Source organism: Pseudorasbora parva, chromosome 8, assembly GCF_024679245.1.
Source record: "Pseudorasbora parva isolate DD20220531a chromosome 8, ASM2467924v1, whole genome shotgun sequence".
NCBI lineage: Eukaryota > Metazoa > Chordata > Actinopteri > Cypriniformes > Gobionidae > Pseudorasbora > Pseudorasbora parva.
In genome coordinates, this window is record NC_090179.1 from 39,412,822 (window position 1) to 39,432,802 (window position 19,981).

Below are 19,981 nucleotides of genomic sequence, written 5' to 3' on the forward strand. Positions count from 1 at the left end.
TCCAAGGAAGGAACAATGGTAAACCGGAGACAGGGTCATGGGCGGCCAAGGCTCATTGATGCACGAAGGGAGTGAAGGCTGGCCCGTGTGACTTGATCAAACAGAGGAGCTACTTCAGCTCAAATTGCTCAAGAAGTTAATGTTGGGTTTTGAAAGATGTCAGAATAAACAGTGCATCACAGTTTGTTGCGTATGGGGCGGCATAGCCGCAGACCAGTCAGGGTGCCCATGCTGAACCCTGTCCACCGGCAAAGCACCAACAGTGGACACGTGGGCATCAGAACTGGACCACGGAGCAATGGAACAAGGTGGCCTGATCTAATGAATTACATTTTCTTTTATATCGCTTGGATGGCCGGGTGCATGTGCTTCAATTACCTGGAGAACACATGGCACCAGGATGCACTATGGGAAGAAGGCAAGGCAGCAGAGGAAATGTGAGACTTTGGGGAATGTTCTGCTGGGAAATCTTGGGTCCTGCCATCCATGTGGATGTTACTTTGACACGTACCACCTACCTACCACCCTTTCATGGAAACGTTATTCCCTGGTGGCTGTGGCCTCTTTCAGCAGGATAACGCGCCCTGCTGGTTCAGGAATGGTTTGAAGAACACAATGAGTTTTAGGTGTTGACTAGGCCTCCAAATTCCCCAAATCTCAATCCAATCGAGCAACTTTGGGATGTGCTGAACAAACAAGTACAATCCATGGAGGCCCCAGCTCACAATTTACAGGACTTAAAGGATCTGCTGCTAACACCTTTATGCCGGATACCTCAGCACACCTTCAGGAGTCTAGTGGAGTCCACACCTCAATGGGTCAGGGCTGTTTTGACAGCAAAAGGGAGACCAACCCAATATTAGGAAGGTGGTCATAATGTTATTTTTAATCTGTGTATAGTAACAGTTCTATTTGTCTCGAAGAATCCTTTATATGCTGAAATAGTTCAGTTTAGGGTTCTTTTTTCCCGCTTTTCTTTTTTCACATACTGTACATTTATGTTAATGTTGGCCTACATAAGCATAATTGTTTTTATATAAACAAATAGAAGAGACACATTGTAACTGTAAAAATTCGAATACTAACAAAAAATAAAATATTAATGCAAAGGTTATTCATAACACCATTAAGGTCTAGCACTTTCAAAGCGTGGTTCTTTATTGAGGCTTATAAAAAGGGTTCCATTTAGCACCAAAAAGCGTTTTGCTATTGTAACAAGCTGAAGAACATACATGCAAAGAACTTTAGAAAATATACTAATAATAATTAGCTGAGTACATATAGTAGATTTATTATAATTTTATTTCACAAAGATTTAACAGGCTATATATATACAGCATGATTTATTCCTGTGTTTCGTTGCTTGAGTGTTTTTGTTCTAACAAAGGGATTCCAAACGCAACAGCCTGTCATAAGTTTTTACTCAATCATTTTATTATTTCTGTTCTACTGTTTAAAATTAGACGTGCACTGAAACATATTTCAAAAACTCTTAAATGCAAGCAAGTGAAACCTAAAAACAGTCAATAAAAACATGATAAGAGAAATCGCTGGCACTCTGTCACTGTACAAACAAACAAACTAATAAATACAGAGCTGGAAGAGAAAAACGTGGGAATTCCTTTAAAATGTGGAGTACATTTGACCAGCTTGAGTAGTTAACATAGTAGCAGCAAACATATTAACAATACCTCATGGTTTTGTCACAAACCAGTCTTTATCCTTCATATCTACTGGGCATAAGCATAAGCTGGCAGTTTTAATCAAGATCATCACTGATATTTAAAATGATTTAATCCTACAAAATCTAATTCACAGATATAAACAACACAACAGGGAGTTACTATAGCCGATTTGAAATCTAAATCCTGACAAAAATCTTTGGTCCATTCGTGGAAAACCCATGAAATCAGTATAAATCTAAAAACCCAGAAATATTTCTTTAGAAAAATTCTTCACATGGGTCAATATTTCTAACGAAAAACTATTACAAAATGATATTATGTACTGTAAAAATTGTTTTCGCAGGTAACCAAAAATTCACTAAATTAACAGTTTTATTTGAACTGTCAGTCAAATAAATGGTTTAATGTTACAGAATATAACTGTTATACCAATGAATGTAATTTTAAAGGGATAGTTCACCCAAAAATGAAAATTATGTCATCATTTACTCATTTATAGTTCTTTAAATGAACTAATAGGCTACATGATAAATGGGAAGTACATCTGTTGTAACAAACAAGACTTGATGATTGATTTTTCATTGTTTTAAAATAATGATGACAACTTGTAACAGGTCCATGATGTGGTCAGTTTTTATATATAAATATTTTTGATAGGATTCTGTTTTCTTTTGTTACCTTACAAACTGAAGTCAGCAACCTGTCTATAATTCACACACACGTGCTGCGGGTGCGTTTCGATACAGGAGAAAGAACAGCTGTAGATGCTCAGTGTCTCTCGGTGTCAGAAGAGCCCTGGCGGTCGGGGAAGATGTGAAGCTGGGGATGTTCAATGCCATTGTTGTGGAGATCTTCTTGCTTCTGCAAACCATGAAGTTTATTCACCAATTCTGTGATAAAGACCTGATGAAGACGAGGAGGAAAAGCACATCGTCATAAGCAATAAGGTATGAGAGACTGAGCTGTATCATGAATAAGTCACGACTGAAGGGTGTTGTTAGCCATGATGACTTATTCACAATACAGCTCTAGCCGTGAGAACCACACAATACAAATATTAAAGCCAAAAAATATGTATCCAACTTTCATGAAGTAAAATCACGAAAAGCCTTCCTTCCGCTGGATAAAATAGTCCCTGATAGTGAACAGCAACAGTTACACCAAATTTATTGCTCATTGTTACAGTTCCCACCACTAATATTGGCACCTATTATGTATATAAAAACATATTTCTACTTTTATTTTTCACTGTAATTTTTTCTATTATGAAAGTCCCTGGTTCAATAGGGTGCTCTTGTAAGAAAGTAGCAATGGCTGGGACAATTTTACCTTTACAAAGAAATTAGTCTGCTCCTGGGCAGGTTTGGGTTTACACAATGAGATTCCAAGAACTTAACAATCCTGGGTTATGGCAAATCATCAACATGTCAAATCCAGATAATGAAATAATCCATGTACAAAGAACGGGCCTTTGAAAACTGTAAAAGTGTTGACTTGTCAATAGGGGGCAGCAGAGGACGGTGCCTAGTTGTAGTACAGACTTGAATGTCTGGTTAACAGCATATCCTAGTTAGTCCCTGCTGGTAGTTTTTTAATCTTGGTAAATGATTAAATTTGATCAAAACATGTTTTGTGTTATGGGATAAATAGTTTTGTCTATTCATCAACACTGTCAGTCACTTTCTTAAGATTGTGGCAGTGAGTCACTGCAGGGGCTTATTTTGTTAAATTACACACTAAAACTATGTGCAGAAAAGTAAGAGGTCATATTTAATTCCCATTGTTTGATCGAATGAAAACATACGTATAGCTTACTTCTGTGTTGTTACTGCAGGTATGAAGGATGTCCTGTAAAAGAAACAGAAAGATTTCATAAAGAGCTTGACACAAATCTCTCCTCTGCTGAATCTTCCATAATAGTCCAGAATGGTTTATGCTGGTTTGATTCTGCTCCTGCTGGTTAAAGGAACTATTCATGTTGTACAAATACCCTAAAACTACTAAAAGTAGTTCATATTAAAGGGTTAGTTCACCCAAAAATTTAAATTCTGACATTAATTACTTACCCGCATGTCGTTTGACACCCATAAGACCTCCGTTCTAGCCTGACAAGCCAGACATACATCAAGATGATTGGTCTGGAAACTCACCATAGACAGCTCAATCCGAGGGGCGGGATAAACGGTTGTCTTTCAAACTCCCTCTGCACGCGATAGGATAGCGCTACAACCAACCAGAGCAACGAAAGTGAAGCGGAGCTAGTTTATAGATTAAACATTCACCGTATCCGGTCGGCTAAACTCGAACACATCTTCTCTTCTTAAGAATGACTTCAGTGCCGTTCTTTGTTCTTTTCTCAGAGAAAAGCTTAACTTCAAGTCTTTCAGAGCCGCGGTCAAAGATGATTCGAAAGACCGCCGTTCGCCAGTTTGTGTTTACTAGTCGCACGCAAGCACAACTCGGCCGTCGTCATTATGTTAAACCCACCGAATATACATAAATGATGTGATTGGTCCGACCAGTTTGGCGTTTACAGCTCAGATGTGTATTGAGAGTTGCTAGACGACACTCGCGGCAGATTATATTTGCTGCCGCTAGGGTGCGTCTAGATTTCGCAAAAAATCTAGTTGTTGTGTGCAAAAAAACAACAACTAAATAGCGATTTATATAGTGATGGGCTGATTTCAAAACAAAGTTTCGAAATCACGTGACTTTGGCAATCTGAATCATGAATCAATACGCTGATTCATGACGTTCAAAACTTTGTTTTGAAATCGGCCCATCACTATATAAGTCTTTAGTTTTTTTGTGCACAAAAACTATTCTCGCCGCTTCATAAAATGATTGTAGAGCCGCTGTAGTGAGATGGGCTTTGTAACGCCGTCTTTAGTGCCTTTATGGGTCTTGAGAGAGGAAATGACATTGGTGTCATGAAGGCCTTTCTGAGCCATCGGATTTCAACACAAATATCTTCATTTGTGTTCTGAAGATGAACGGAGGTCTTACGGGTGTCCAACGACATGAGAGTGAGGAATTAATGACAGAATTTTCATTTTTGGGTGAACTAACCTTTTAATATTTTGGGTGAGCCATTCCTTTTAAGCTAGCTGAAATACACCACATACTTGACCAAGAAACTGATTTTTTCTTCATTAGTATTTTCAGAGAGCTTACCTTAAGCTTCTCTATCCTTTCTTCATCATTCTGTAGATCAAGTAGCTCATCAATGTTCACTTCCTCAGGCATCTCCTCTTCCTGTGAGGGGAGAAGGACAGTCACACTTAAGGCCTGTTCACACCAACATGAATTTTCGGCATGAAAATCCGGTCTGATATTTGCATTCGATTTGTCTGATTGAATCAATGCGTGACAAATGTCAGACAGGCTCAATCGTGGCACTTATGGAAATTATGAGATATCTCTCGTACACAGAGTCCTGTGCAACTTTCCATTTCTGACACCTGCTTGTCACGTTGGGGAAGTCAAACAGTATTTTTTATTATTAAGTATATTTTTCTGATATTAATTTTTTAATGTGTATTTATGAGGATCTATTGACAGAAATGCATAATATACATAACTATGTTTTCAGTGGTGTATAAAGACCTTACATAATGAACCGTTATGTCTTTATTACCTTAAAATGAGCCATTTCTATCTTCATACATGATTCTACAGTAGCCCTAAACAGACAAACTTCTCTACAGAGCGCTCGCCAATCTCTGCTGTTTCAGACGACATCTTTGTCCTTTGTCAGCCACTGTAGCTTCTCTATGTGCTTCGAAAGGGAGGGGTGGGCGGTTGCAATTCACAACCTCACCGCTAGATGTCGCTAAACTTTACACACTGCACCTTTAAAGTGCATTTTGATAAATAGTTTGATTGCTAGATATATACGTGCAACATGTCAACTGTAAGCTAAATATTAGCTAATGTAACTGTCGTAGTCTAGTAAGAGCTGGACATGTAAACCTCACTCCCCTGATCTCAAGAGACACTTTAATGGCTGATGCTAGCGGCTGTCTACCTGTAGTAATATGTGTATGCTGAAATATAATTAAATAACAGGTTTTTTTTTTTAAACATCTATCTTCTATCATTCTCCCAAATATCTTCTAAACAACTTAATGGAGAATAAATGATGGCGGAATTTTCATTTTTTTCACAGTGCATTGTGGGACTTTTTAAGAAGCAAACAATTCAGTGCACTGGAAGGATTCTGCATTTGAGACAGCTCTTAAAATGGCCGACTCCATACGTTTTATGTAACAGCAGTGTCGCTGGGGCATGTGATCAAACTGCTTATTAACCTTATTGGTTGGCCAGTTCTTTCGTAGTGCGATGCAAAAGACAACACCGTTCAGTAAAAAGAATTGTTGCATTGATGGAATACAAATATCTGTGTTAATCTGAACACATTAACAGCTGTTCATTCAATGCATGGTCTCAATAGCGAAACCTCTGCAGAATTCTGTTCGTCCATCGTCCACTGTCAATTGTGTAACAATGCTTAAAGCAATCTTACTCGGTGGTCCACTTCTAAATCATGCTTCATATTGGTAACTATGGTGAATTTCTATGTTAAAAACATTACAAACTTGAACCCAATTTGAAATCCACAGGGGGAATATTTCAGCTCAGGTGTCCATCACGTTCCTATTGACTAAAGGGGTGGTCACTATATTTTTCATTACGTTGACTTCCATATACGTATGCAAATGTTTACTGGAGATACGAAAAAAACATGCGCTCGTGAAGAAGTTTCATATTTCGGCGCATTCCAAAGTTTAGGTTTTAGTGAACTTTCGTGAACCACAAAGCTAAGTTAAAAGTCTGAAATTGCATACTCTCTTAAGTAGGTATTTATTTTGAATAAGTTCTTACTTTGAAAGTGCTAAAAACTTATGTTCTATATAGTATGAATGTGTGTAGTAATGAATGCAATCTGGACGTACTACATTCGCCAAGTATTCATTATCATGTGACCTACCAGCGTCAGTTAAGTCGCTTCACTGCCATTCACAAATCCTCTCCCTTGGCCTCATGGGATAGTAAAGTGTCCATCGTATGCACACTTCAGAATCTTGGCAGAAGTAGGTCATCCGGGTACTTTTTGCCTACTGTTTTTATTAGTACTGTGAATTTGTAAATACTACACTTGTCACATACTGTTAAAGGGATACTTCACTGCCTTTTCATATTAAACTATGTTATTCCCTTAACTTAAACGAGTTGATACATCCCTCTCTCGTCTCAGTGTGTGCACTTAATCTCTCTGACACGCAGTGACAATCTGATAGCATTTAGTTTAGCTCCCTAAGCCCAGTTCATTCACTATGGTACCAAACAGAGATCAAGTTAGAAGAACCAAACACCTCCACGTTTCCCCTATTTAAATACAGTTACACGAGTAGTTGAACGATCAAGTATGGTGACACAAAATAAAACGTGGTGCGTTTCTAATCGGATTAAAAAGGAGAACTATAATGTATGGCGGATTAGCACTTCTGAGAGTACTTCGGCTCGGCGCAGTAAAAAATCCCGGCCGAAACATCTTCCCTCACATCTCCCTATTGACAGAAATGAGAGAGTGAGGGGGAGGTGTGAGGAAAGATGTTTCGGCCGGGACTTTTTACTGCGCCGAGCCGAAGTACTCTCAGAAGTGCTAATCCGCCATACATTATAGTTCTCCTTTTTAATCGGATTAGAGAAGTACCACGTTTTATTTTGTCACCATTCTTGATCTCTGTTTGGTTCCATAGTGAATGAACTGGGCTTAGTGGGCTAAGCTAAATGCTATCAGATCATCACCGCGTGTCAGAGAGATTAAGTGCACACACTCAGACGAGAGAGGTATGTATCAACTCGTTTTAGTTAAGGGAATAACATATGAAAAAGCGGTGAAGTAACCCTTTAAGTCCGTGATTTCGGACGCAGCCAAACCTTAAAGCTGGAGGGGGTTTTCAAACTGGGGTCCGTGGACGTCTTTTAAATGCAAAATTGCTTCCTGGGTGAACACTTAATTTGCCATCGCAAATGCACCTTTGAAATGATTATCTGATTATTATCTGTCTTGGTGTGAACCGGCCTTTACCTTTAAACATCACTTTTCACTTTTCATATTTCTAATTTTTCGTTATCAATATTTATCTGCCTGTTAAAACAATCTACTATTAAAAAATAATGATGAAAAAGTGCACTAAAATCGAAATGCACCATGTATAGATTAATAAACAGAGTGAACAGAGCATTTACAATTAGACTTAAACCAAGGCTGAATAAAAGTAAACTCCCAATTGCTCTTGTAAAAGAAACTATAGCATTAGATGTGCATATTCAGATGCATTCACACTTGACTGCTCACCATGTAAATTGCTACGCCATCCCTAAACATTAGATGTCATACTAAATGAGAACTGTGATGAAATCAGAGGGTGGCATTGGCATAGCATGCGGGTCATTAAGTCTTAAAGAGCTAAAAATCGAAGTATTGTCTCTCGTTCTACTCAGCAGCTGTCAATCTAGGCCATGCAGCTGTCCCTTAGCACTAATCTATTGTGTGGGAATAAACAAGCCTCCTCAAATACACCTACAGATAAAACAAACTACCCGTTCACAATACTCAGAGTCAAAGTTCTTGCATTGAGAGATATAATTCATATCTAATTAATGGCTGAATTTCTGCATTGACTTTAAAGTGTTAACTGCGGTGGGAAAATCGTTTTCTCTAATAGGAAATGGGACAGCTGAAAATATGCACTCTATTATTTATGGTGTGTACCTTTGTGTTTCGAGAATGATTTAATCTTCACTTCCCTTTCTTTGTGGCTTGGCGCATAAGAAAAATAGGCCATGGGCAACTTTCAGATACTTCCAGTAAATCATTTACCAAAGACAAACTTGAAACCTGCCACCCACCAAATGAAAACAAATAAAAGGTGGTGATTTGATGCAAATTCACCAAAAATCAATTTGGCATGTTTGTGAGAGAAGTAGGAACGTATTTGTCTGTCTACCACCAGACCAAGCTCAATTTAAGATTGAACATTGGTCTGGGGAGTCTGCTCTGTATTTTCTAAAGCACTAGAGGTGTGATAAACGAGCATAGTTCAAATGACTATGTAGGCAAATGCATAGTTCTTTATCCAATCAGATCAGCGATCCGGGTGACGTACTTTACAAAGCCGTTGTTGGTAAGGCAAACACATCCTTCTTTTCCAGGGCAAGTTTCTGTTCTGTTTTCAAAGTAAACTTGCCTTTGAAATCTTTTTAAAGATTTAATCAACTGGTTTAATCAACTACCAACTGGTTGCTGCGCTTCGGTGGCCGCCATGTTCAATATAAACAAAAGCTGCTTGCTGCTTAAACTCGCAATTGTGAGATTAAAAAGTCAAAATTAACTTTTAAAAATATTTTATTCTGTGCTGCAAACAAGCTTCCATATGTTTGAAATACCATGTGGGTGAATAAATGGAGAATATTAAAAAATGAAAATAAATTCAAAGTAAAGAAATATCGGGCCCTATCATACACCCGGTGCAAGTGTTTTTTTGGTAGTTTCAGTTTTTTTGCTTCGTCCAGTTGTTTATATAGCAAATGCATTTGCACCCATTTGTGTGCTGGTCTGAAAACAAGGTGTGTTCAGGCGCATTGTTGGCATTTTGCTATTTTGAGGCAACTGAGAACGACTGCGGCGAGTTGATGGTGCAGTACTTTTTTGGGTTATTTAAAGGGCGCATTAGTAATATGCGCCTGTATGCCGGTGCACATTGCAGGTGCTTATTACACACACAGGGACACACAGCACACAAAACTTTTTACCATGCGCTCAGATCGTTAAAATAGGCCCCATGGTGAGACCAAAACTAAATCATCAAGACAGTATGTGGTGGAATTCAGTCTAAACTTACCAACTTAACAACACCAAGGTTTACAGCTATGTTACTTCTGTTACCAAAGCTCCAAATGACCATCAGTGTAGTGTACACACACACACACACACAACAGGTTAGGAGCTGGTCATGCAAGCCAGTGCGTTTCCTGATAAGGTTACGGATAACTACAGGGGAACAGGGTTGGCGTGGGAGAACTTTCAAAATCCTGAAACTAACACCAGCGTCGAAAGGTCAATCAGAGTACGATCCAAGCTGAAAGCCCTACCAGGGCATCGGTGACCTTTCTTTTAACTCCAAATGCCACTGAAATGCTGTGAAACAAACACAACCTCTCACACGCCGAACGTACAGATGAATCCTACAGTAAATTAAAGTTTGTGCCTTTGCTTTTAATTCGTTCCTAAGAAGAGAAGTTTTGCACAATCAATTGAAAATGGGAAATGTGCGTATTTAGACATTAATTCTACACAATTTATCAAAAATGCAATAAAAAATACATTTTAAATCAAGGATTTTGTGTATTTATATGTGTAAATATTCTGTAGTCATACAGCCTGTGGCGCTTCAACATATTGGCTTGTCTCTGTACTAGTATTTCCACAAAAACTCTAAACATTTCCTTCTGACAAAACATGAGTTCTTTCACCTTTTACCGCAAGCAAGAGTGCTGAGTCAATCACTCCAACTGGTTTAACATCACCTGACCCCCCCGGGCTGTGATTCAGCCTCTATTATTTCCAGGCCAGTAGCTAATGTGTAAGAGCGTTTTTTCTTCCTGCTGTCTTTGAGATGGGCTGCTTTTCTTCTCCTGAGTTTCCATGCCTTACTAACAGCTGTGACCCTAATTCAAATGCCCATCTCCTGTGTATTTAGGATGTACGCCTGTAAGAATGTGTCTAAATCAATATTTCCAAACATTTAAAAAAAAGAATGCGGCCAGTCCATTTTTAACAACTAGTCTGACAAGGGAGGCAAAGATGCATCACTGGTGTTTGCTAAGACAAACATGATCATTATAATTGCTCAATCATAGAGATAGGGATTTTAACAAACTCATAACCCCATACATTACACTTCGCCATTGTACCTCATCCTGCACATATTCTGTTTGTACTATAATTTTGTAAATACAATGAAAGTCATCAGGGTCTAGTGTTATTTTGGACTCAAATGACTTTCATCATATGGACAAAAACAGTTGATTCTTTAGAATATCTGAATTTTTGTTTGAGATGTACTAAATGCATACAGGCTTGGAGCAACATGAGGGTAAACATGTGACCTAAAACAGGTTCTTAAACAGGATTAACTAAAATTATTTGAATTTGGCTAAAATAAAAAGAGAAAACAATCAAGGTTTTAATTCAACCCCTCAGCAAATGCACCAGGAATCCCACTGACTCAATTAAATCAATCAGATTAAACTAATACAGATGTGATCCAGAATCAGATCCGGAGGCTGAAATAAATGAAACAGGAGAAACAGCAACAGCAGGACGTCCGTCTCTGTGGTATGTACTGTATTTAGTGGCTTGTCAACATTTGTGTGTGTTTACTCGCAGTTTATGAGGACATGATTTGGGGACTAAACCTTAGCAGTAGCAAGCAAAACGGTTTTGCACGTCAGACTAGTGTAACGTTATACATAGAACAATGGAGTAGCGCATTTTAATGACGAAGCACGCATTGTGGGAATGTCCCCGAGGTTTATGTTTGGGATGGTTCAATAAACAAACAGACACCTATAATGGTCAGCTAAACAAATGTTAAACACACACCATAGATCGCATGCTCCATTGATAAATTAACTATATGATCGTGTTGTTTACTGATGTTTACTTACAGCCAACAGCACAGACATTTGAAGCAGTTTTACTCACCGCCTGCTTCCAAAGCACGATCGTGAACCTTTATCATTGGGGCTGCTCCGTCAAAAACACACTTCTTTGGTAACATTGTTGATTTGGTGAAGTCCTGTGACCGCAGTGAGTGCAGCGTTTATGGGCGGCGTGCATTTGCGCTCTCGCTCTGGTCGCTCACGCAAAGCCCGTACGGCCCATTCAAGGACCTTCTGCCCTGTTAATGTCAAGCGGACCCATACTCGAAAAAAACTCTCCAAAACTTCTGAGAAACCGGAAGGTATTTATTTTGACACAGAAATACTCCATCAAAGGTCCAACTTAGTTTTTGAAACTTTGTATGTGTTTAGGACGGGAATCCAAGTTTTTAACAGTGTAAAAAGCTCAGTATGCATGAAACAGCATTTCACCCCCCCCCCCCTTTAATTAATTGCACTTCTGACTCTTGGACTTCATTTTTCACTACTAATCCTAAACCATTAACCCCTAACACATTTATACTATATAGAACATCCACTATATTGCCAATTGCCATTGACCATGGCAGCCCATTCCATGAAGCTCTCCACACTGATCTTGAGCTAATCTGAAGGCCACATGAAGTTTGGAGGTCTGTAGCCATTGACTCTGCAGAAAGTTGGCGACTTTTGCGCACTGTGCGCCTCAGCATGTGCTGACCCTGCTCTGTGATTTTTACATTGCCTAACACTTCGTGGCTGAGTTGCTGTTGTTCCCAATTGCTTCCACTATGTTGTAATACCATTATCAGTTGACCGTGGAAAATTAAGGAGTGAGAAAATTTTATGAATGGACTTATTGCACAAGTGGCAAACTATGATGGTATGACGCCTGAATTCACTGAGCTCCTGAGAGCGACCCATTCTTTAAAAAATGTTTGCAGAAGCGTCTGCATGACTAGGTGCTTGATTTTCAGGGCCGTACCCAGGATTTTCTAAATCCCGAGGTCCAAATATGAATTTTGGAGGGTTTGAAAAAAAATGTTTTCCCTTCTTTACATATGCATTTTCGTCTTTGTTCGAAGCGCCGGTTGGTGGTTGTGGCATTTGTCCCGCCTCTCCTCCACTATGATTGGACATTGATGTTCACCCAAAGTTGAACTGTGGATGCTCAACTCGTAAAAATGGACAAAACCTGCCAGCTGTTGACGCTATTGAAAAGTGCGGCGCATCCATTGGAAACAATTGAAACCATACGGCGGGCGAGGCGAGAACACATGTTTGTACTTAATAGGCTATTATTTTGCAGCTTCTATTATGTACACCTCGGAGAATTACCGAGGTCCGGACCTCGAGGACCTCAATGGTGGGTACGGCCCTGTTGATTTTATACACCTGTGGCCATGGAAGGGATTGAACACCTGAATTAAATGATTTGGAAGGGTGTCCCAATACTTTTGGCAATATAGTGTATATTTTTAATGGTCAAATTCAAATGTAGTACCTACTACACTTTAGTGACTGCATAGCAACAGATTGGCGCACCTACAACACTATAGCATGGCAGACACCTAGCAATCGAAATCTATTTTAAAAAGTTAAGACTTGTTTTTATAATGGGACAATTCTTTGCATGATGAACTACAAATAATACGACATTCAGTAATCTTAAGTACTATGGACAATCTCAGCGCTAGCATTTCAGCGCCTCTCATGTCAGATATCCCTCTGCATCCAGTAAAATGTCAGATCGTTTGTGCATCATCTGTCCTAGGGACTCCATTAACTGTGATGTAATACGCTGCTCCACATTAAAGGAAAAGTGCATGTGAGAGCAACATGGACTGACATGACATAGTCAAACTAATTACCTAAGATGGGATTCTTAACATTTATTTAAAGAAAATCCTTCTTCACAAGAAACAGTTTTTTAAATATTTGTCCAGACAAAACAAATGATTTAGCGCAGCCAGTGGTTATTAGTGACCTCTTTACTAGCTGACCATATTAGGAACAGGGACTCAGCTGTGGGTCAGCGCTCAAATGTAATGTTGTTTATAAACATTCTAAATAAGGATCTCAGCTTTATTTCTTACATCTGCTGTTTTACTTCTCGTGAAGCTGACACTGTATAAGCACTCTGGTGAAATCCATCCAGGTGCATTCCTTTTCTGACCATCATTCCCACGGGAATGGAGCTAGAGCATAGACTGTAAAAAACCCCGTCACCCATAGGATTCTGAAGAGCAGTTTTGAAGCGTAAAGTAGGGTTGAGCTGGCTGTTGCCATCTTGCAGCGCGTCACTCCCAGATAACTGAAAATGGGCAAAGAGGCGGGACAAGGGCGGAGGTGACGTGATTACTAAAGACAGCAGACCAATGACAATCCACCTGTCATTTAAAGTAAACCACACCCTTAATTATGCAAAACTTTAAGGCTTTATATAATGTAAAAAAGTGAGTTATTAAAAAAATAACCCCCCTCACAGTTGTCATGAAGGCCAAAATTAGCCGTATAGACCAAAACCACAATTTGTACCAGGCTGTAAACATGTTTCTTTCTGCTGTAAAGTTGGGCATTTTAACATGGAGCTCAATGAGATTTTGCCCCCTTCTGGAGCCAGTCCTAAGTGGCCAGTCGTTGAATTGCAGTTTAAGTCACTTCCGTATTGGCTTCACAGAAACTGGGGGAGGTTGCCGCTTGAGCTAGGGGTGGGTGATATCGCTTCTAATTGTGGTTTAAAATCAATTGATTTTAAACCACAGTGCTTAAAAACGCATACAAATGATAAGCTTTCGATAAGCTACGCGAGCGTAACTGCAAAGGAGTCCAAAATCTCTACCGGTTAATCGTGTCTACCGACATATCGCGCACCCTCAAAATGAACTGATAAAAGATTAAATATATATATTTTCTGGATTTAGGTTAAATGTTTGTATCCTTTATTGTGAATAACACAATATCATCCAGCTAATTGTAAATTTCACAACTGGATTTGCATTAAGATCAAGTCAACCAACAAGATACCAGCCAGTGTTTAATGCAGTCCGGGTTGTGTTTTCTTTCTTTTAGCTTACATATCAAAGTACAGGCCCATGTTAGCATGTGCCTAATGTGGATAGTTTCTTTAAAATGACAGATTAATATGCATCAAAATACCTGTGCATACATAGCTTTTGATATCTGCAACTAGATACACCGATTAGGCATAACATAATGACCAGTGAAGTGAATAACACTGATTATCTCTTCATCATGGCACCTGTTAGTGGGTGGGATATATTAGGCATCAAGTCCTTAAAGTTGATGTGTTAGAAGCAGGAAAGCTGCTGTACGAGTTACTGTAGCTCAAATTGATTAAGAAGTTAATGCTGGTTCTGGTAGAAAGATGACGCAGCTCTGCATCAACACGCACCCATGCTCAATTTCCTATATACCCTAGTCATTGTTAACAACATGTATTCACTTAGCCCATTGTCAGTGTCTTAATATTTTTTTACATTCATTAATAATACATTGTTAGCAGACTGTGTGCTTTGTATATGTACATTTCTGAAATACATAACTTGTCTGAGGCAATTCTGGGGAATGTTCTGCTGGGAAACTTTGGGTCCTGCCATCCATGTTGATGTTAATTTGACATGTACCACCTACCTAAACATTGTTGCAGACCATGCACACCCTTTCATGGAAACGGTATTCCCTGGTGGCTGTGGCCTCTTTCAGCAGGATAATGCACCCTGCAAAAATCAGTTTAGGAATGGTTTGAGGAGCACAACAAATTTGACAACAACAATCGAGCATCTGTGGGATGTGCAGAACAAACAAATCCAATCCATGGAGGCCCCACCTCGCAACTTCCAGGACTTAAAGGATCTGCTGCTAACATCTTGATGCCAGATACACACAGCACAGCTTCAGGAGTCTATGGAGTCCACGCCTCGACGGGTCAGGGCTGTTTTGGCAGCAAAATGGAGACCAACACAATATTATATTATATCATAATGTTACGCCTGATCGTTGTTTATGAGAAGCATTTTCTCATTCCTTTTATAAGTTGATGAGTCCGTTTATTTAGTTACCCCAACCAGTCATGATTATATTACAGAACAGTCCATCCACCACTGTTACTAAATGGATTTGTCACATCTGTAGCGCAAAGTTTTGTGCCCCTTGTTTTAAACCATGTTTGATGACATGGAATAAAAGATGAACCAGCCTCTGGACTACAAACAGACACGCAGCTGACCTCCACGGGACTCTAATCTGGGCTTTTTTATTAAGCTTTGATAGAGCTGTGGGTTAATGGTCCCGCTTAATATGCCCCGTACATGGACCACTTGGAAGCTGGTAGTCGTTTTGTGGGACGGGGGGTGGAGGACAGTTCCAGGAGGGCTTTCTTTGTGTGATACAGTGACATATGGGGTCTTCATTTCCACAGCCCCCATCCCCCTCACTCATAAGAAACACCCCATGAGACAAATATCCCATCAATCAATCCCAGGACCATAAGAGCAGGACGTCGGGCCTGCTGCCGACAGGAAATGAAGGGGGGGATCTGATTACATCCTCAGTGGGGGCTGTTTCTTTTTAGCACCAACATCACGTCATTAAAGATCACAAAAAGATGACTGCTAAGATTCACCCTATCATCATGTGATGTTTTGCCGTAATATAAGTGTGTCCAGGTTTGGACAACACAACCACACATACAAAGAGAATAAACATTATAGTGTTGATAATTCAAGACTATCCTAATGTTTGCAGGTGAAAAGACATACTGAGATTAATGGAGTACGTTTTACAAGAAATACCATTTCAGTCTTCCTACTTCAAAATGTCATTAAATGTATTACTTGTAATTACTTTGTGAAATGTAGTAGCAATTTCTGAGTGAAACATTGCTTCAAAGTAAAAATTTTCAGCGTACAATTTAAAGTTGACAGCGCAAAAGCTACCTTGTGTAATATTTAGAGATAAATCTACTACTTTAATCAGTAGCAGACAAATCTGGAAATATATGATAAAGTTTGTGCAACAGTGTAGGAAACCACTAGTAACTAAATGCATTTCAACACCCCTCGGTCTCCCCTAGTACATTTCATAACGTTTCATAATCGTGGCAGGACGCCAGGTACGTTCCACTGTCAGAGCCTAAGCATCTCTCTCCTCACATCCACTATCACAAAGCCCAGGGTCTGTGAATGTTTACCGTTTTGGCGCCTGGCGGCATCCTAGAGCTCTCCATGTAAGGCAGCATGCGCAACAATAAGTCTTGACCGCATTTATAAGATCTTTTTTGCTCATGGGAACTGGAGACTCCGAGAAAAAAAATTCCCCTCTATCCTAAAATACCCTAAGACACAGGAATGTGAACTAATTAGATATAAATTGTTAGCATTTCTGCATATCAGACATGTTTACTGGTCTTTTTTTCAAGCCTCCCAGGAGAACAGGACAAATAGCCTGATGTTACTGCGTGTGCTACATAAACAATCAGCTGACTAAAATTATTAAAACCATCTGGAGATGCAAATACCATGTCAATGTGTGAGGTAAAAATCTTCACAACTTTCTTTTGTGGTCTTAAATAAAGGTTTGCCTTTACTTTGGGATTTGGGGTTTATTTAGGGGCCGTTTACACGTTTTTACAAGTTTTGGCCATTCATTTACATGTCAACACTGTTTTGTGGGGCCTGAAAACAGTTTTAAAGTGCACGTCTTACAGTTATCTCTGTAAATACAAAAACTCAAATTTGTTGAAAACAATCCAATTAATGATTTTGCATCACTGCAGTAATAGACCATAATTGATTAGCCTACTGACGTCTCTGACATCTTTCGTTACATACACACTTCTCACACTAGTGTAAAATGGCGGAGGGAGGCGAAACACAAAAGCGGGCAATAAACAAATGCACCCACTGTTTTAACATTTACAGCATGTGAGCAGAGATGGAAAGATTACTTTAGAAATGTAATAGATAATTTACAGATTACAAATTATCCTATTTAAAATGTAGTGTAACTATTTCAATTACTTTATTAAAGTCATTTTCTAATTTTAGGCACTGTAACACTTTTATCACTTGATGGTGGCGACTCTCAGAAAGATTGTAGCCTAAAGCTTTCCGCAGCAATGTGGATTGATGAAACTGGCAGACGCTGCGAAATCAAACAAGAGAGCCGATCAAAAGCATCAGAATAGCATCACTTTACTAAACGGCCTTTAAATGGCAAAAACAGGCAAAGCAACAAATTAATATTATTCAACACATCCTAGCTTTTTACAGAAAATATTCAGATGTAATATTCATCTTTGTTATCGTTAACATTTTTATAAGTATCTAATTTAATAAAAAAAATATATCAGTAACTGTAACGGATTACAGTTACATTTATTTCGTAATTAAATTCCGTAATCTAGTTACTAATGTAACTAATTACTCCCCAACACTGCGTGTGAGTGTGTGAATGCGGGGCATGAGACCAGTGACACCCCACAAGTTTTTCTTTCCAAAGTGACATCGCCAACTAATGGCTTGCCGTGCATAATACAGCATTATTAATTATTTTCGAGGATCCCTGTGAACAGGATAGTTGTGTGAACATTGTCGTCCTAATGTGAAAAACAATGAACTTTTTTTTTTCGTGTGACCGTACCCTTAGAAAGACAATTTAACAGTGATGTTTCTAGTACCATATTGTTCAGAATATTAGACAATGTTTTTTTCTTAGAAATACATCTGAACAAATGGGTTCATCTTCAGGGTCTGAACTTTTACAAGTCAATAATATGAGTGTAATGTTAAAAGATCACAAGTGCAAAAAGATGTAAAAAGTCAAAGACAAGTTGACCATCTAAGAGCCACGTGACACATGTTTGCGTGCCTCACTGACAGGACCAAACTTCCCCTGTACGTAAGATGGTACCCAATTTTCCAAATTTTCATAAGATTTCATTTCTATGTTGGTAGGCTATAGCCTACTTTAGCCTACGTTATATAATTCAGATGGGCTACAGGTTATTTTTATGGTATGCCAAAAAGTGTTTATTTTATAAATGTGATCTTTATGGAATATGAAAATTATTTTCAAATAAGCATTTTAATTATAAAAATGCTCTTTATAAAATAGAACAGTTGCTTTTCAAAAAGCATTTTTTCCAGAAAAAAAAAGGGGGTCGTCTTATGTACGGAACAATACTATACATTTTCTGTCAGACTGATAATCCTTAGAAAATAAGATAGTTATTTAAAAATAATATAGATTTTACATCTTATAAGGATGTCATTTAGAATTTTATTTTATTTTTTTATTTTATAACGTTTTAGTAAAGGGGAGCATAATTGAGATTATATTATGCCGTTAAGAGAATAAAATCAATCAATCTATCTATCTATCTATCTATCTATCTATCTATCTATCTATCTATCTATCTATCTATCTATCTATCTATCTATCTATCTATCTATCTATCTATCTGTATATGTATCACACACAAACAAGGAGAGTTTGAAAACACAGGGCTGGGGACACAGTATCCTCATGGAGAAAGATGAAAATAAAATAAAATAAAATAAAATACAAAATAATATAAATGTAATTGGATTTTTGAGAACAGTTACTACAATAACGCATATTAAAAGTTGGTAAGAGATTGTCATTGTTTACACATATATTCATGAGGAACACAAAAGGCAGTCGTTTAGTGGAATGACACAAGGAAAGGTTCACGCCCTTCATGAATAAACGTGCGACATAATCACTGATTGGCACATGAAAAGGGACTCGATCAAACGATATTTCGAAACTTTCTTGCGGAAATGAAAACCCTTTTTCCCATTTTCCCATCAGACAATTTACATTCCATTATGGATTGAAATAATGTGAGTGACACCTGCTTCACTACGGACACACGTAGCCTAGTAGTAAGTGCACATTTCCACGTGGACAGTGATGATTTTAAATCTACCTCTCAATGATAGAAACTTTCATTAGTAAATATGCTTGCATTTTACATGATTACACCAATTTTACGTAAAGTGCAGAATAATAATCGGCAGTCAAGAACAGATTTATCAGCAACGCCTTTTGCTGCTAATTAAATATTCATAGAAATGATTTGAAAATCTGTAGGAACTCAATTTGTCTTTCATTCATTATATTTTATCTTACTCGTATATTATTCATCTTTGTTACATGAGGACTCACCCTTCCCAAATACAGCTCGTCAAGTCCACAATCTATCCACTTTTCCACATCCAGGCGCCTCTGGAGTTCCTTTCTGTTATATTTGACGGTGACCCGTGCTTGTCTCTTCTGCACGCTCAGTCCAGCTTCCCGGCTGGTACCTCGGCTCGGTGAGTGGATCTTATTGTTATAACGCTTCCCCACCCGATTCGCAGCCATCTCCAGAGTGACCCACTGGATGGACACTTGCAAATAATTGATCAAGAGTCTGGCGGAGTAGGTGCGCTCCTCCGACACCTCCGGAGCGCGCTGGGCTGCAGGGTCCTAGCGCTGCTAGTTTACTCGCTTGCACTCTCGGGGTCTGGGTCTGGCGACCCCCATGAGCCCGCGAG

General features: G+C 38.8%; 1 protein-coding gene across 1 annotated transcript; it reads right to left on the minus strand.

Moving 5' to 3' along the window:
• Window positions 1–1,284: 1,284 nt before the first annotated feature.
• ppp1r14ab (protein phosphatase 1, regulatory (inhibitor) subunit 14Ab) lies at window positions 1,285–19,939 on the minus strand. Its single transcript, XM_067451860.1, has 4 exons — window positions 19,611–19,939; window positions 4,860–4,940; window positions 3,501–3,533; window positions 1,285–2,588 (listed from the first exon to the last, which is right to left on the minus strand). Exons 1-4 carry the CDS (start codon window positions 19,806–19,808, stop codon window positions 2,454–2,456), a joined length of 447 nt encoding a protein of 148 aa, XP_067307961.1. The 5' UTR covers window positions 19,809–19,939; the 3' UTR covers window positions 1,285–2,453.
• Window positions 19,940–19,981: the final 42 nt, after the last annotated feature.